The sequence below is a fragment of the Melopsittacus undulatus genome, chromosome 6 (assembly GCF_012275295.1).
Source record: "Melopsittacus undulatus isolate bMelUnd1 chromosome 6, bMelUnd1.mat.Z, whole genome shotgun sequence".
Lineage (NCBI taxonomy): Eukaryota > Metazoa > Chordata > Aves > Psittaciformes > Psittaculidae > Melopsittacus > Melopsittacus undulatus.
The window spans coordinates 60,669,490-60,687,675 of record NC_047532.1 but is presented as its reverse complement, the minus strand read 5'-3'; the positions used below and the strand labels follow the sequence as shown (position 1 = coordinate 60,687,675).

Here is an 18,186-nt window from a genome sequence, read left to right as displayed (position 1 = left end):
AACTAGAAAACAGTACGCATACTTTTTGTATGCAGATTTGTTTCAGCTAAAGCAAGCATCTTTTCATTGCTTAATATAATGGTGTAATTCTTGGCCACATTTATCTATGATGCTTCCATGCAAAGAAGGTCTATATGGCCTGAATGGACTATGTGGGTTAAGAACTGTCAGTTGGGAAGTAAAAGAGGTATCTGCAGTAACAAAGGTAGAGGTCACAGTAAAGAAAATTTGTTTGAAAAGGAAGATCACAAGAGTATTTAACTTGAAACTCTGAGGGATTATGCAGCATTACAAAGAGGGTGCGTGCAGGCAAGATTATTCTCTCATTTGCTGGAACCTGCCTGCTTTGCTAGGAATCAGGCACTTCACCTTCACATTATGTAATAATTTAAAATTCCTCCCTTGTCACAGGATTTGTTTCTCCTAAGTAGCAAAAATGGAAATTATTTATTTTAGAGGCAGATGCTTTTGGTCAATACTGAACACAAAAGAAATTGCATGAAAGAATTTGATTTTAATTTTTACAATGGTTGATGAATAAAATCTCAGCACATTTTCAGCAATGTATGTTTTAAAATTTTGAGACCTATGAAACATTCTAGGTGGCATAAGTGTTTTCATGGGTTATATTGTGCACAGTTACCATTTTGGTGTAGATTATTATTATTTTAATGTACAGTATCTGTGTTGAAATGTTCAGGGTGTTCAGTAGGATGACTAGTTCTATTTGTTCTGAATAGACTTGTTAAAAGGTAGGGCTGCCTTCTGTTATGCCATGCTTTCAGGCAGGCTGCAGGTAAAGTTGGACTATCGTATTCTTACGGCAGTATATTTCTTTTTCAGAAAGAACAAAGTTTGTTTGTTTATACTTATCAAGTTATTTTCGACATTATGTAATCTGTGAATGCTCAACAACAGAGAAATATCTAGGTCCTGGACAAGATTCATCCAAGGTTTCACAAATAGTAAATTCAGTTTCCAAAGTAGTGCTCTTATTTTCCAGCTTTTTCCTCTTAGTGCTTGCTGCAGAATCATCCCTGGGCAGACAGAAGGTAGCATTAAAAATATAGCTCAAAGTAATTAATTCTGTGGAATAATGGATTTTTATCTTCCAAGATTCATCCCTGTTTTTCAGAGCCTTTTGCTGCATGTAATCTACTACTGTCTGGACACACCTTCATAGCTCATCTATAGTATCTGCCCAGTGTAAGTTGTTAGCTCCTCAGGGCAGCTACTTGTTTGAACAAAAAGACATTTTAGAATGCCATGGCACCACATTAAAAGATGTGATAATTAACACAGGTTAATTTTCATTATAAAAAGGCAACACCTCATGTACTACACTATTTAATTCATATACCAGAATTCTAGTTTGCTCAATTTTAAAGAAAATAATGATGCTTCTTAGTTTTGAGGTATTATTTTTAAAATTTATATTCCCAGTTCACCTAATAGACAAAACTGAAATTGTGAGAATTCAGTACTTTGTCAAAACAAATCAAAGCTATATTTTTGAAACCTAATTATCTTTATTCACATAATAAGACATTCAGTACTCAGCAATTTCTAACATTTGTTCCAAGTGTTGAGATTCTTCTCAGTCTAGAATATTCCAGAATCCTTTCTCTTACAATAATAGCTGCCTGTGTCACTGCAAGTAAGGACTAGTTGCATGAATAAGTATTTGAAGTTAAAATTGCACAGAACACAAGAGCTTGTCTTTAATACTTGTTTGGAGGAAGACATGCTATGAAAGAGAAACCAGGGTCTGACTGCAAAAGAAAAATAGTTTTCACTGTACTTTATCACAAAAATTGTGTGACTGACTATTGTAGTCAGTGACCTTCCTGGCTGTCTTCTGCTTTTTTCAGCACAGTGCCGGAGAGGGCCCTCTTCTTTGAGAAAGGACAAACTGCAGACATCAAAGTTTTAAACATCAAGTAGCTGGTTTTGAGTGTAAGTGGTAAGACATTATATTGGAATTGCACATTAAGTTTCCAGTATTTTAAACATCCTTTCTTGCATTTGCAATCCACAGTTTTCCACCTAGGGCATGTCCAGGTTTTTTAAATAAATGTGCTATTTTCTGTGTCACGCTTAAAAAAACAAAATTGATGGTGCAGCTGGAGCTTGTGGTACTTGATCTTTCTAGTATTCAGTATTTGACTTTCTGAAAATGGGTTCCTTCATTGTGGCAGTTATATATGGATGTACAAACTCAATCTGTATTTTAAGAGAAGACTCCAGTGTATGAATGATGCCTAGGACAGCTTCTGAAAACATTTGCTGTGCAAACAGGAATGGGTTGGCATGTGCATGTCAGTAGATTCTTTCTGCAGTGTACATGAATAACTCTCTGATGGCTTTTGTTTTATTGCAACATTTTGTCCCCTGACTTCCCAAAATCTTTAGTTTCTTTTCCTTCTGTTCTGTTGAGGAACAAAAGGAAATTTAAACCTGATCAGTGAATCTGAGGATGTTGTGAGCAGAATCACCCTTAAGGGCATGAGAGACAAATGGTTGTCGGTCATCTAAATAATGATAGGTTCATTCCTTTCCCAACAGGCAGCCCTTATGGCTTTGTCAATTTTAAAAACATGGCTGTTGAGAAGCATTTCTGCAGTGCCTGTTTTTTCTTGTAAAGAGGCAAGCTTCCAAATTCCTTAAAATTAATGTCACGATGTGCCAAATGTCCCTGCTTAGGAGTTAAGAAAATGCCTTCTGTTGTTTTTCTAAATAAAAATTTTGATTCTGAAACTTCAGTTTGCATTCTGAATTATCTTAGCTAAATTGCATATTTCTGATCAAAATAAATGGTAGCTGTATTTATAGGAGCACTAAGCTGAGCATTAATTTTGGTCTCGACTTGGAAGACCTGAAAGCTGCCACTGAGAGGAGACTGTCCACTTAAGTGTGTGTCCTGTTCCCAAGATGCTAATTTTACTAATGCTGCTCATATTGTCCCTAAGCATAAAAAGAGAATTATCCTCAAATATCTTTGTTAAAAAGACATTTGAGCTAAATCAAATATGATGTTCAGAGCAGGAGAAGAAAAAAAAATCTATATAGAAATGTTTCGCAAGTCACACAATTTCAAAAATGCAACCATGTAAAGTGAATAACATTTTTTATTTTCCTTGTCATGAACTCCTGCTATGATCTGCCATGTAATTCAAAGTTCTGTGTGGAAACGGAGATACAGCTACTTAGCAGGGTTTGGGTTTTTTTGCTAATGATCAGGTCTACAAAACCCAGAGATGAAAAAGGACTTCCTGGATTGTGTTGTTTTTGTTTCTGGTAACAAGTTTTTGATCACATTGTTAGCAGACAGATTTTTCCTCCCACTCATCTTCGTTTTAGTTGATGGTTGACCATTTACGACTTATATATGTAGCAGTGAAAAGAAGTGGTAGAAAAATTGAGTCTTTGATAGAAGATTTGACAGGTATTAAAGGACCGGAGGGAACCCCAAATGTTGCTTCAATAAGGTTTTTTAAGGAGGTACAATTGGTAGGATCAGTTGAAGGAGGATAGTCACAGAAAGCAGGGCTAGGTCTGTAACAAAAACCCCCAAACTCTTCAGTAGTATTATTTGTTCTGTATGATGACAGTCATTAAATCTTCTGTTTCTGTGGAAGAGAAATGTGAATGTTTATCAGATGTGATTTGGAGAGCATTACAATTTTGTCAACTAAATAAGGAAATAATGGAGATTCTGCATCTCCCCCTTTCTTCTCTCTCCCTCGGTCTCTGTTTATGGAGTAAAGCTCTGCCAGGGCTGCCTTACTTATATATCTAAAGAAGCAGAATCTTAAATAGCTAGTTAAGGCTCATGGTAGCTCTTAAATGGTTTAATAATCAGCCTTCTGAAGCTTTTTGACTTGAAATTGAGTGAAACAGCAAACTCAGGGGTTGTGGTTAGTGATATGAAGAATATTGAGACTTTATTTAACAGTACTCAAAGACCAAACAGCTAAAGAGAAGACAAACAAGTGAAATTGATTCTTAGGCACTGTTAGCACTTCAGCATCTTGCCTGAATGTAAGGCCAACAAGCAATATCCAAAAATAGAACTTTTAATTCTGATGACATAAAAAAATAATGAATTGAGACTGGGACAATTTAAGGTTCAATTTAAGTATCTTCTTCAAGGTATGTTAATGTACTTATTCAGTGTATTTATTTTGTCCAGCAGTAATTATTTAAATCACTGACACTCTGAAAAGTGCACTTAAAAATTTCTGGCATACTCCACGTACGCCAGTTCTGTGTTTTGTGTTGTAAGTCCTTGGCCTGAATGTAAAAAAAGGCAGATGTCATTGAGTTGAGATTCTGGAAACAGTAAAATGTGGCCATGTCAAATAGTCTAAAGTTCTGGTGCAAATTGAAATGAAGTCAGGTGGCTTTCTTCCATTGCATTAGTGTGTTTTAGATCAAGTTACAAATATTTGGTGACTAGACTACTTTTCCTAGAGAAAAAGAAAGTCTGTCTTCAAGTGTCATATCAACGAGAAATGGGTTTTTAATGCAGAGCTGGTTTGTGTTTATGTGCTAATGGTAGATAATATATCCACAAATTCACCTTTGAACCCTTATCTCCTATACACCATATCATTATTCTGTAGGTTAAAATAATCCCTGCCCAATGCATAAACCATGTTCTCTGTTGCTTGGAAATAACAGATGCTGGAGTCAATTTTCACAGATAGAAGTCACCATAGGGCATGCATGCTGCATGTTAATAGCAAAAAATAACATTTTTGAATTTCTGCATGAAACTGTGAGGGTCACTCAGTGCCATTCATAAATGCAGAACTGCTGTAAGGGATACAAATTATTTGTATGTTCTTATCATTTCTTATGTAATGGGCGTTCTAGCTTACGTACTATGCTAATTCTAAAATATAAACTTCTTTGATTCAGCTATGAGATTAAATACTCAAATGCATGACTTGGTTTATGAAAGGTTGTTTATTTGTTTGGTGGGTTTTTTAGTGTATGATTTTTTTGTGGGTTTTTTTTTAATTTTGATTTTTTTTTCTTCTATATACACACACATATATGGGTTTTTTTGTAATGTAGCCCAATTGAGCATTTGTAAACCCTGACTGGAATATGCTTTCTGTTTTTCTCAAGAGCTACAATTTAGATCATCAATTTGTGTTAGGTCTGTCACCAAAAGCTTAACTATGAAGACTTTTCTGGGAATCTGGGCGTTTTCTTGGTTTTCAAGAGAAATATATTTCAGCCCTTCAATGGTGGAATAACTGGATCAGTTTGCTTTTTGATCTCAAGGTTGGAAACTGCCAGGCTGGTTTTGCATCTTTAAATTAGATAGTTCCCTGACAAAAGCTTTCAGTCATGTGGAAATCTGACCTCCTAGCAGTCAATGGGATTTTTATAATTAATTATAATAATGCATGACCGAAATCTTGAACTTGTCTATTGTGTTGGAATTTTATCTGCTTTTAAATGTACTCATGAATAACATTTTTGTGCCAGATAGGTTTCCAGTTTTCTGCAGTTGTCAGTATTGCAGCTATGTACATGGTAATGGCAGTGTCTCTAATGCTTATCATACTGAACATTTTAGTCATTAATGCATAATGTTTCTTTACTGTTTCTGTCATGAAATATTCATAATTACGCTTAAAACATTCCAGATCTCTGTAACATACCACTTTTTTGTTTGTTTTGGGTTTTTTTTGTCTGCATTATTTTATTACAGCAAGTACTCAGGATTCTTAATGTGTATATTTGTGGTGGATCCATGTGCCAATGAAGAATGATATTTCAGGACAGACAAAGTATTCTAGATTTTGTCTGTCTGAACTTGAGTAAAGCAGTTGGTATATTGCCTCAGAGAACTTGATCTATTATGAGAGAAGGGTGAAAGAACTTGGCTCGTTTAGCCTAGCAAAATGAAGGCTAAAGGGGGCATGTTTGCTGTCTATAGCTGCATGCTGAAAATAAATGCAGACAAGGAAAAGATCTATTCAGGCTGCTGCCTATAGATGGGCGTAAGTTAGCTGTGATTCAGTTTACACTGGGGAAGTAGAAGATTCTAAATCTCAGAGAATAAAAATCTAAAATAAAGAAATCAGTTTTAGGATACGCTTGCTAAACAGCTGCAAGACTGTATGACCTGGTTCCTGTGATAAGGATGTATGGGACTTGATCCATCCATACCCCTATGCTTTGTATAGGTTAGGAGGTGAAAGGCTGTCCAATTAGTGTACACCATCTCACTGTTAATTTGCTAAACTGTTTCTGAGCTATAAAATCTGCAATTATACTGTGAAAAGGAAATTGAGTATTCTGTTTGGGGCCTTTCGACTCTAACTCAACTTTTCTGTACCCCATTTATATCTTCTGTGCTATATGGTGATATAAGGGAAAAAAAGAACACTTATACAGGTAGCTGTTCCGATATAGGATGTATTTGTTTGATTGATTCAATGGTGACATCTAGTCTTTTGTTCCTGAAAAGAACTAATTTTTTAAATATATTTCTAATCATGTAAGGACAGGTCCTTTTGATGATATTTTTATGCAATGACTAAAACACACTAGTTGCACATTCATTGCTCTTGTATCTTTGATCAATACCCAGGCTGTCTGTGCATGTCTTGTATTGCTGATGTTCAAATTAATATACTCTCTGTGACTCAGACACTTCTATTGTTGGAGAGTAAATTTACTTCCAGTTGTTAAACTTCGAGGTACAAAGAACTTTTCAGAATCTGAGTCAAATCTAATGCGTGCTTAGATAATTAGCACCAGAAATATATTCCCTTGTTAATACATGTTATCTTTGGCCAGTGACATGAAGCTAGTGCACAATATCATTACTGAAGTGGGTGAATTAATGAAATCACAATGTTATTCTGAATTACTGTGGTATATGGGATTCTAGCCATGTATCCTTGTTATTCCAGATGCTGATTTATGTGGGTCTGGTGATAGTGTGTATCCACTGTGCTAGGCAGTGTGTATTCATAGCAATGACAACACCAAACACAAAGGACTCCTAAGTAGACCCAAGACAACAACTGGATAAATGTTGATAGTAAAATTCCTGTGGAAGAATAAGATTTGTTTGTTACCATAGTGGAGAGCAGCTGTAGCATGACAACACTGTAGATATACCAGTTTCTGCAGGCATTATGGCAAAGAAGTTTTAAGAATGGATCTGAAGCATGGTAGTGAATTTTTTTAAGACTAATCCAAAAGCCTGTTTAAATGAATAGGATTATTTCTAGTAATGTCAAGAGGCATTAGATCAACTCTTCAAACATTGTATCTACTGAGGGGAATTTTGTAATCAAAATGCTGTAGGATTGTACAGAATTAAGCATATTGATTTATACACAAGTATTCTAGGCATGGTATGTTTTAACATGATTAATTCTACATTACCTCTTGAAAAATTCTGCTGTATGACACAGCACAATATTTTTCCCATGTTCTCTTGGTGTGGATAATTGTAATTAGCAGTGAAATAGAAGGAAGCAGTTATTTTATGATTACTAATTTCACCTGTACCAGGATTTCCACAGAAAAGTGCTTGAGAGTGTTTCTTCATCATCTTTTGGTTTTTAAGTATATTGTTTTTCTGGTGTTTTAAGTATATTGTATCTGCACAATAAAAATTTGATAAACTAAATCACCTGTTGCAAGGTTTCATTGTAGGAATATTTTTTTGTACATTTATTTTGACTAAAAGTATGTCTGTAAGACAAGTGCATGCCTGCAGTTTGTTTATCACATATACAGAGCTATCATTTATGTTTTGATAAGGGAGTTTTCTAGCATTAGGCCAAAGTTGGCAGCTTTGAGAAGATATTTGTGTGCAGCACTGCTTCTACTTGCTGTGCAATAGATGCAACATTTGTTAATGCTGAATCAGCATTTAAAAGCAGGACAGCCCTCAGCTGAGAAATAAAGCAAAGTCTAGTGTTTACCGAAGTGAAATAAAGGCTTACTAATAATTAGGTGCTGATTTTAAGTATGCCAAATAACTTGAAGAAATAGTAAATGTTATGGTGTCATTTGGGTTGAGTAACATAAGAGCTGTATTATTTTGCTTTATGTTTCATTAGCACTTTGGATTAGTATTCTTAAATACAGAGACTAGTAATTATTGAAAGTGATCTCTTTTATGTTTCATACAATTTAAAGGAGATCATGGACATTTGTATTTCTTGCCACCTAAATTACAGTAATGATCTTGCTACATAAATGTCTTTTGTAGGCCTGCTGATCCTTTGTTGTTAATCCTTACCCTCCAGCAAGAAACTGGTTAAATATTGCATCGCAACTACTTTGACTTTGCATGTTTTCACTCTTGTATTTATTAATATACATTATTACCAATCTTACTTAACCAAAAAGTTTCTGTTTAAGATTATAAATGGATATGCCCACTTAATTGTAGCAGTTTTTAACATCCCGTGTGTAGTTAAAACCACAGAAATGATTACATTAAGCTTTGTTTAAACATAGAGGAGAATAATTAAAAATAGAGCTGTTGTGTTAAAACAGTGCTTTCCTTCATAGTATGAAGAGTGGAAAAATAATTTTTTAAAAGATTTTAAGTCCACTATGTTTGTTATGGAGTAGGTGCATACTTTGCTTGTTTTCAAGTATTCTAATAATACAACAGTACACTTTTTGAAAGGGCAGTACTCTAGCTGTCCATAATGGCCTAAGTGCCATTATTTTTAAAAATGCAATTATAGTTATAAGAACATGGAGGTCCAGCACCCACACTTCTCTGTTCCAGCTGAAATCCAGTCCCATATTTGGTACATACTTGTAGAGACTCTTGGGGTATAAGCAGTGATTTAGTTCTTTATGCAGTCTTTGGAGAAAATTTTGTGGAATACTTGCTGTTAAAAAAAAAAAATCACAGATCAGAACCTGAAATTAACCCAGGCTTTGCTTTGTGTGTCCAGAAACATTGTCAAAACATGAAAAATAAAAAGTAAAAAAATAAAAAATATAAAAAAGGTCTTATGAGCAGCTAGAAAGATTGTTATTCTTTACTCTCTTGAACACCTTCATGTCAGAGTAGGCTTTTTGGTAATAATTGTCTAAAGCTTATGAGGCTATCCGTATTGGTTTCTTTAATATTAGATCATCATAATTTTTGCCTTGAACTTCAAAGATAGCCTTAATATATGAACTTTATGTAGATCCAGGTGTGTGTGTGTGCCTTAGTTATATTGAAGACATAATGTCTCTTTGTTGATTGACTGCTTTTGTGGTCTTCAGATTTTGTAAGTTGTCATTAAAAATATATGGTGACTTTTGTTTGTTTTTTCAGGTTTACCAAAAATGCAAGTAATTCGAAACTACAATGGAATACCACAGCCAGCGACGCAAGATGGTCCACCATTGCATATTCAGATTGGTGACACTATTGAACTAATAAGAGGAGATGCACATAGCTTATTTTGGCAGGTACTGTATCTTTTAGCAAATGGCTATATTCTGTTAGTCCCAGATATTAAATTCTTACTGATATGTTGTTCTTGTAACTTTTTTCCTTTTTGAATAACAAAAGAATATTTTTGTGTTTTACCCCAAATAAATGTCTTATACAGCTGTTTTGACTTTTAAAAATGCCAGTAGTTCCTATGTTGTGCAAAACATCATTCTTGCAGCCTTTAAATAAAATTCATGGTGATAAGTCTGCAAGAACATGGCACTTGTAGCAATCCATCTAGTGAAATTATAAAAATTAAGAAGAACATCTGGCACATAAACAGCAAAGTCCTGTGAATTTTCAGTCACTGCTTCTTTGACATAGCAGAACTAAGAGCTATATTGGAAAACTCAGTTACAAATATTAGATCTATAGTGGAGAGAAATAGCTCTGCAAAACAAAACAACACCTAAATGTACTGACAACCTCTCAGCTTGTTTAAGCACAGTTTTTTTATGTGTATGGGAAAAGTATATTCTATTGATGGTATAATTCAGTACCAAGTGGTTCACATCACTACCACTGTTACTGAAATTTCTTTTTAACAGACAAGTATAATCAGATTCAAAATGCTGTATTGCATTCACTTTAAAGATAAATGCACCAAAGCATATCTTATTTTTTCTGGATTGTTTTCTTGATTTTTTCATACCAGAGTCCTGCATACTACTGATATTGAATAAATGGAAACAGAGCTAAATAGACAGGATAGTAATACAACAACAACTGGGAAGCATTTGTTGTTGTTTTGATTTGTTGTTCATGTGTTTGTAATTTTTCTTTGAGGCTATAAGTCAATAAATGTAATATCTACATAACAATAGACTTGTTTTAGCTAGTTAAATATATGTAAATAGCACCCTGAAGACCTCCCTAAAACAACCCAAAAACATTCCAAACCCAGCAATCAAACAAAGCAACATTCTCCCCTCTGCAAGGTCTTGGGTTCTGATTCAGAGAGGCATTTACCCACACTCTTGATCTGGGACTCTCTAGAATGTAATCATCTGACTAATACATGTAGTACAAGCCAGGATTATGGGCATCTTCTATTGCTGTGCTCATATATATCTGTCAGCTCAATCTACTGGAATTTGTCTTAGATGTTATTTGTACCTGTCATGCTAAATAATTTAGCTAGAATTTCACTGTCTTTAACTAGGGGAAACCAGAAAGCGTGTGAGGTTTTTCTCCCCAGAAGCCTTTGTAATATATTTGAATCTTAATGAAAATTGTCATCCCCATTAGCATAATTCGAAAAATTTTGTTTTCTCACAAGCTGTCTTGTCACAGACTGCTTAATACAGGTTTGCTTAAGCCTTGTAACGACATCTGCATTTTAAAATGCTTATTAAGAAGAAAACCTGAAAAACAATTTGTATTAAAATATATAATTTTTATTCGAGGCATTTTTAACTAATTTACAGCTGACCTGCAACACTAATACTAGAATGAATTTTTAAATTGACCATCACTCAGTTTAGAAAATCAAATGCTTGTAATAGATAAGTATGTGTGGTTTAAGTGCAGTTTTCTCATTCTTTACAGTACATCAAATAAACAACACAAATTACTAAGCAAAGCTTAAGCTGTAACTTAAGTGTGATCAATGTATTTTCAGAGGCTTTAACATTTCTTTTAGTGGCTGGTCTGAAAGACTGTGATTTGCTTGTTATTCAGGTAAAATTAGTACTGTAAATAATTATTACTTTGGGAGACTGTCAGAGCTCTGCTTATAAGCTGTGTCTGTACTTCAGAGGAATTAATGTTTTGGGAATAAATAGAATATATGGATGCAAAGAGTAACCTGTATTCAGGCAGATAATGGAAAAGAGGGCAAGGAGGTTTGGCTGAACACAGGTTCAGGTCTATAAGACTCTCACTGGTTTGACCATATTTATTTATTTTTTAATATCATTGCTATTCTGCATGCTATAGCTTAAATACTGCTTAACTGCTTCTCTCTCTCCTCTGCCTCCTCTGTACTTCTCTGTGAATTTGGTTAAGATGGCAATTACTGGGGTTTAAAGCTGTGTGTGAGAAATAGCATAATGATCTCCCTAGGAAAATGATGGACTCGTTTATTGTGCTTGGGGTATTACAAAGATGGTTTTCTTTCTTTCATAAATCCTCCACAGCTCCACACTGTTTGAAATCACTGTTTTGTGGGGTGACACTAGAGTACAATTACACACTTAGTGCTATAGGGAAAAAAAAAACTAAAACCCCAAAGAAATTCCATGTCTATTCTTGAAGCATTTTTCCCCTTTTATTTTTTTTTTTTGTCGCAGGTATGCCATATGAAAGAAAAAACAAACAGCCATTTTCAAGGTTACAATGCTTGTGAAGTACTCATTCTCACTTTAATCACCAAATGCTCATAGAATATTATGTTTACAGTTAGTAAAATAAATGAAGTTTAGGCATTTATTTGCTTTTAAAAATCTGTGCTGCACTTTTTTTCTTGTCGAAATATATATTTTGATGCTTCATTTTATGTATGTGTTCAGAAATTTTAGCTATGTGCTCTGTTCTGCTCTGCTCTGAAAAACATGTTTAGCCAAAGATGTTTCTATTTTGCTGCCCTGTTTGTCTGAGGATGTACTCTTCAGGGGACCTAGGTATTGAATTCTGAGCTGCTGAGGTCATTGTTGGCCCTTAGAATCCCCAGAGTAAATTGGTGGTCCTGCAACTTTGGGCAGCAGTTGTGTTGCATAAATGGCCTGGTTTAGGCCATGCTGGATGCACCTCTGTAGCTGGTCTCCCAGATATGGGCGCGTGTAACAACATACTCAGTTTTGCTCCCTGCTATGCAAAAGATGTGGACAGGCTGGACAGGGTCCAGAGAAAGGCCATAAAAATTATCAAAGCACTGGGAAGCCTGCTGTATGAGGAAAAGTTGAGAGAATATGGTTTGTTCAGCCTAGAGAAGAGAAGGCTCAGGGGAGATGTCATCACCATATGTCAGAATTGAAAGGGTGGCTACGAAGTAGATGGAAACTTCCTTTTTACAAAGATTCACTTGGAAATGATGAGTGGTGATGGCTGCAAGTTACTCCTGGGGAGAGCCCAACTGGACACAAGGAAATTTTTTCACAAGGAAAATAATCAGCTACTGGAATAATCTCCTAGGGAAGTGGTGGATTTCTCAAGACTGGAGACTTTTAAGGTTTGGCTGGGCAAGTTACTGGGACATGTAGTCTAGGTCATGCTTTGCCAAGAAAGGTTGGATCAGATGATCCTTGACATACCTTCCAACCTGGCATTCTATGATTCTGTGCTGTGAATATCTCATAGACAGGGAGTTACTCTTTAATTCTGTTAATATTCTTGTGCCCATGTGATTTCCTGTGATTTGTATCATTTATGGAAACCCTTATTTATAGAACTTTTCATCTGAATTGGCTGATGGATTATTAGCATAAGTTCCCATTGGAGTTAGCATGATTTCTCACATGTTGGAATCACTGCTGCATGGTGGTGTAGTCATTTTGGGGATCTGTAATGTTTCAGTGTGGCAGCTCTCACTAGAGTGATGCCAAGTGAGGAGGAAGTAACTGGAAAGGAGATAATCAACGTTAATGAAGATACCTGACACTGGCAGACATGGGCAGAACTGGGAATTGCAAACCAGGCTCTGAGCTTCCTTCTTGAATCTTATCTCTCAGACCTTTCAGGTTTATCAGGTGTAATTAATGCCTAATTGTATATCTATTAAAAAAACCCAAACAACCAACAAAAAACCCCTAACAACAAAACCCACCCAACTGTTAAGTAACATTTTATTGAAACAACATTGTATTTTGTATACTCTTTATACCTCTATTGTCCTAAATCTTTGTGTGTGTGTTGTTATTTACTATTAACTCCCATTATGTTTCAAAAATTAAAATTGGTGTATGTGTGTTTTTTCTCTAGGGCAGAAATCTAACAACAGGAGAGCTTGGATTCTTCCCAAGTGATTCAGTAAAGCCTAGCCCATGTGTAAGTACAGTTGTTTAATTCTGTTTGTCATCTTATAGAACAAATGTCTAGTTCATACCATTGCTTTGTTAATCTTACCTAATGAAAATCATATGGTTTCTAGTTTGTCTTTTCATGGTATGCTAAACATTGCTCAAAATAAAGCATTCCTAAAATTTGGTTATTAGATTTAAATAGGACATGTCAAGAAAACATGTTTAAGAAACAGATTTATCTTTTGGGAATGTTAATAAATTGAACTGTCTGAAGAGTTTCTAGAGTATAGAACAAACACATTTTATGTGAAAGTGCGCTTTCTTCTTTCCCTACCAGTAAGGTGAGAATGCTGTGATTCTAATCTATTTCCTAGTCACTTTGGGTTAAAGAGAGGGATTACACTATAAGTAGTGAGTTTAAAAATGTATAAAACCAATATAAAACTTTGAATTCATGTGGCGCAAATAATTTTTTCCTCTTTAAGTTCTTATCTGCTTTTATTTCACAAAAGGGGTTCTCAATCTAGAAAAGTTCAGGATATAACAATCAGAAAAATTTAATCATGTATACTCAGGAATTTTGTGTATATATGTTATGGTGCCCTAATATAATGTACACTTGCTCCTTTGTTCTCTCTGTAACACTGTGTATAATATCACTATGTGTCCCTTCCTTGAGGTTAATCGATGTAAACTCATAAACCCAGTGATGAATCGTATTCCTTACTTTGCTTTAAGGCAACTTTAACTTCTTTTAACTTGATTCACAACAGTTTGGCTTTATTAATAGAATTGTTTTCATTACAACATCAAGATGGGCCACTTAAATGGTTTTTAAGTAGGTGGAATCAGCTGTTAGTGGCTGCATTTTGATATGCCTTTAAGGCTTATATTGTGCTTTTGTTTCTAAAACAAATATACAAGTGATCCTAAACACTATAAATACATTAGTGTATTTTGAGACATCTTTAGTCATTTCAGAATTTTGAGGAGGGACACACAGAGTATTTGTATGTTTGGGTATGAGAACTTGTCTAGAATAAAGATAAAAATGTCATGTGAACTTAACTGTTCTCTCCATCCCTTGTTTGTTGAAGAAGTTGTGGATTTCCTGTACCATGGTGTCACTGTCCTGGGCACAGACAGCTCCTATGTCTTTCTGTTAAGTTCTTGGAGCCACCTAGTCAGTCATTTTGTAGTATCATTGACAGCAACAGTAGCAACATTTTAGGAACCACCACTATACTTTAAAGTAGAGGAAGCACCATATCCAAAGCTAGGAAAAATACTACTAGGTTGTTGTGAAGACTGCTTTCTAGTGATAAAGCTTTCTGCAAAATTTAAAATATACTATTTAGAGGACTACTGAAAATAATACAATTTTACAGAATGAAAAAATATTATTCATGAAACGTTTCCAACTACTGTTATGATCAGAACAAAAAGATAAATTGAAGCTTCATCGCTGTTAACATGGAAGGATGAAATATAAACATCATATTATGATAAATGATGCATTTAAGGATACTGAAACATCAATCAGGTTTTAAACATACTATAACTCTTACTGTTATTAAGTCTAACAGTCTTTACAACCGGCTGATATAAAAATGCCCAGAAACATCATAAAATACATACATCAAAAGACTTTAGGAATGAATATTGAATGAAAAACTGCTGAGCTTCAGAATATCTATATTCCAGACTTATCACAGATGTACCTATAAACAATTTTTTCGTCTTTGCAATAAGTAGTGTATGTCAGCAGACATTTTCTGCATCAGCTAAGTAATATCTGGTTTTTCTAGCTTTCCTTCAGTTTTCTTATTTCTATAGAGCTACTGGATACATAGCACAGTATGAGCCAACAAAATGAAACATTTGATATCTGTCTATCTATCTATACATAGATATCTGTCCATTAAAAATTAGTGAAAAGGGCTATTCATCTATTCTTTAAGTGCTCTGGAAGATTGACTTAAAACAGCTTTGAATTTTTATATCTTTTCCAACATAGTAGGACCACTTGAAAAAATAAGGTGTTTTTTGGTGGGGTTTTTTTGGTATTTTTTTGGGTTTTGTGGGTTTTTTTTTGTGGGGAGAGGTGTTGTTTTTTCTTTTTAACTATTCTTTCTTCTCCTGCTGCTGATAGAATGCATGCTATTTAATTAGTCCTATGGGGGATAGTATAAATCATTAAAGGTGCAATTCCTCTGTAGATGAAATGTTTTACTGAAATATCTCACAGCATGTAATGACTCTGTAAGTACCTAGTTGGCCTTGAAACATCTCATTTGGTTGCTTCACTAAAACATTTCTCATAGGAATTCTTTGTTAGCTTATTCATAATATGTTAACTTTTTCCAGATCTTGCCAGTAGAAGTGGAGGCATCCAGCTAGCACCACTGGTGTATTTTTGTAATGTGGGCCAGTCAGAAAAACTTCTAACAGTTCTATTAAGTAAAAAAATCCAACCTGTTACAGCAGAAAAGAGTTAGAATAGTCTGCACTGTTTTCAGAATGTATGGAATATTTATCCTTTATTATAATTTCCTTCAGAAAAAAAAGACTCACAGACTAATTAGATCATCTATTTCTTTTAACTTGTTTCATCTGGGTATTGACAATTAAATCAATGCTATCTAATTTGTGTTGATTAGAAAAAAATCTTGATCTTTATTGTCTCTATCTTTTTACATCTTAGGTTCCTAAACCAGTAGACTACTCCTCACAGTTGTGGTGAGTCCCTGTCTAGTCTTACAGAAGTCAGTTTGAAAGAAGCAGTTACAGAAAGACAACTGTATTTATTGCAGTTTAATTTGTATTGGTTTAATTTTCCTAGGCTTTTAAAAGCAACACCATGAGTTGCTTAGAAACATTTCTGATGTAATAAAGTACTTAAAGATTCTGATATTTTGTTTACAAGTCTGTAGATGTGCAGCCTAAGTCCCAGAGGTCTGAAACAGAATAAGAGATGAGTATAATATGAAGTGTGCAAGTAGATCTTACATGTTAAGTGACTAAAGAGAAAAAATAATGTCAAATATCTTGTCTAGTAAATAATTCTGCATTCTCATTTTTTTCAAGGGGGTGGGGCATACAAATGTGGAGGTAGAGAAGAGTGTAAAAAAAAATACTTCCACTGTGGGTCTGGGGCTTAAGTAGTGTGTGAACTCTTTACCAGAATTCAGCTCACTTCTTGAACAGACATGGTTGGTGATGCTGAGAGAACAGAATAAGCATCACCTGCTTTCATTGTTTTTTATGCTTTGTCATTTAGACATGATTTCCTTTAGTTTGCCAAAAGTGAATTCAGAATTGGAACTAAAAAATTACAGATATTTTTTAATAGCAAGCCAGATAGAATTTTTAATATGTAAAATTGGTATTTTTAAATTAAATCTCCTCTATTTATTTTTTTTTTTAAAAGAAAATATATTATTTGGATCAGTCTTTAACTTTTAAGAATTTGCAAGACTTTACCGAAAAGCGACTTTAGGATGAAACTTGCTATGCTGTAACAAATCATGTATTTTGTGATAAGCTTCAAAATGTATGTTTCCTGGTGTGTTTCAAAAAATAACTATTTTTTGACTAAAACTTTCTTGTAATTGGTAGTCTTAGTGTGAACTTTTACATAGTAATCATCTATGATGTTGGCTGCCTTTGGACTACCTTGTAAAATTGTAAAATAAGCATAATTTCCCTGGAAACCAGGTTACTTCCCTCAATTAGCAGTTTATCCTCTAGTTTTGCAAGTAAACATGTGTTGACAATGTCTCATGAAGTCCTACCAAGCCAGCAAAGCAGAGCAAGGGCACAAATCTGCTTATGCAATCAGGTTGCAGAATTATTGGCTTGTCTTACTTTTCAACTCTTAGTATCAGCTTTCCCAAAGTTGCATATATTAAGACTTTCTGTTGTTGTTTCTTGATGTTTGGTCTACCCATTGTGCTTAGCCTTTAGAGGTTATGAATAATTATGAAACCAAATAAAATAATGTGTTTGCATGAATACCAAATTTTTGCATGGGTCTTCTTTTTTTGACCTAATAAATTGCTGGAAGCAGATTCTTCCCTCTCTTGAGATAAATCACACTAGATCTGAGGGAGGTTCAAAGGTTCTGGACCAGTGTTTATTGTTTCACTTGCAACACGTGATTCAGAAGATCTTTTGGCTATATGAACTGTTCAAGGTAGTAGTCATTTAGCTAATAGGCTGAAGTACTTTCCTTACCAGGCACTGTGTTAAACATGTGCACAAGTACTTTGCTAATTAAGGATTCTACCCCAAAACCCCCTGCCATGTAGGTTTTTCTTTATGTTTTATTTTTCAGTCGAAGATCTAGAAGTGGTGTTCAGTTGCAGCTGATGTATTTTTAGGCCCCCGTCATATGCAGTATATTGAGACTTTGCATTGCCTATTTGATAGACCTTTCCTTATAGATTAAAAAAAAAATTATAGGTAGTTTTTGTTATTCTCTGTTACAGGTTTGCAGGAGCAATGGAAAGATTGCAAGCAGAAAGTGAACTTATTAACAGAGTAAATAGCACTTACCTGGTACGGCACAGGACCAAGGAGTCAGGAGAATACGCTATTAGTATTAAGTAAGTGAAACAAGATCTCCTGCGGCAAGTTTTCCTGTTTACATTTATGTCTAGATAATATATGAAATAAATAAGAAAAATAAAACCCTGTTTCAATTTGTATGATCATACATAGGATTAAGAGTTAAAA

The 18,186-nt window shown here is 34.6% G+C and overlaps 1 protein-coding gene across 1 annotated transcript in view; it reads left to right on the top strand.

The window, feature by feature from the left end:
- The window catches only part of VAV3 (vav guanine nucleotide exchange factor 3), a 158,942-nt gene that overhangs the window by 120,970 nt on the left and 19,786 nt on the right, over positions 1 to 18,186 (top strand). Inside the window, exons 20-23 of the mRNA XM_005148083.3 lie at positions 9,329 to 9,465; positions 13,409 to 13,474; positions 16,154 to 16,188; positions 17,940 to 18,056. Coding sequence (XP_005148140.2) covers positions 9,329 to 9,465; positions 13,409 to 13,474; positions 16,154 to 16,188; positions 17,940 to 18,056 — 355 coding nt within the window. The remainder of the gene's footprint in view (positions 1 to 9,328; positions 9,466 to 13,408; positions 13,475 to 16,153; positions 16,189 to 17,939; positions 18,057 to 18,186) is intronic.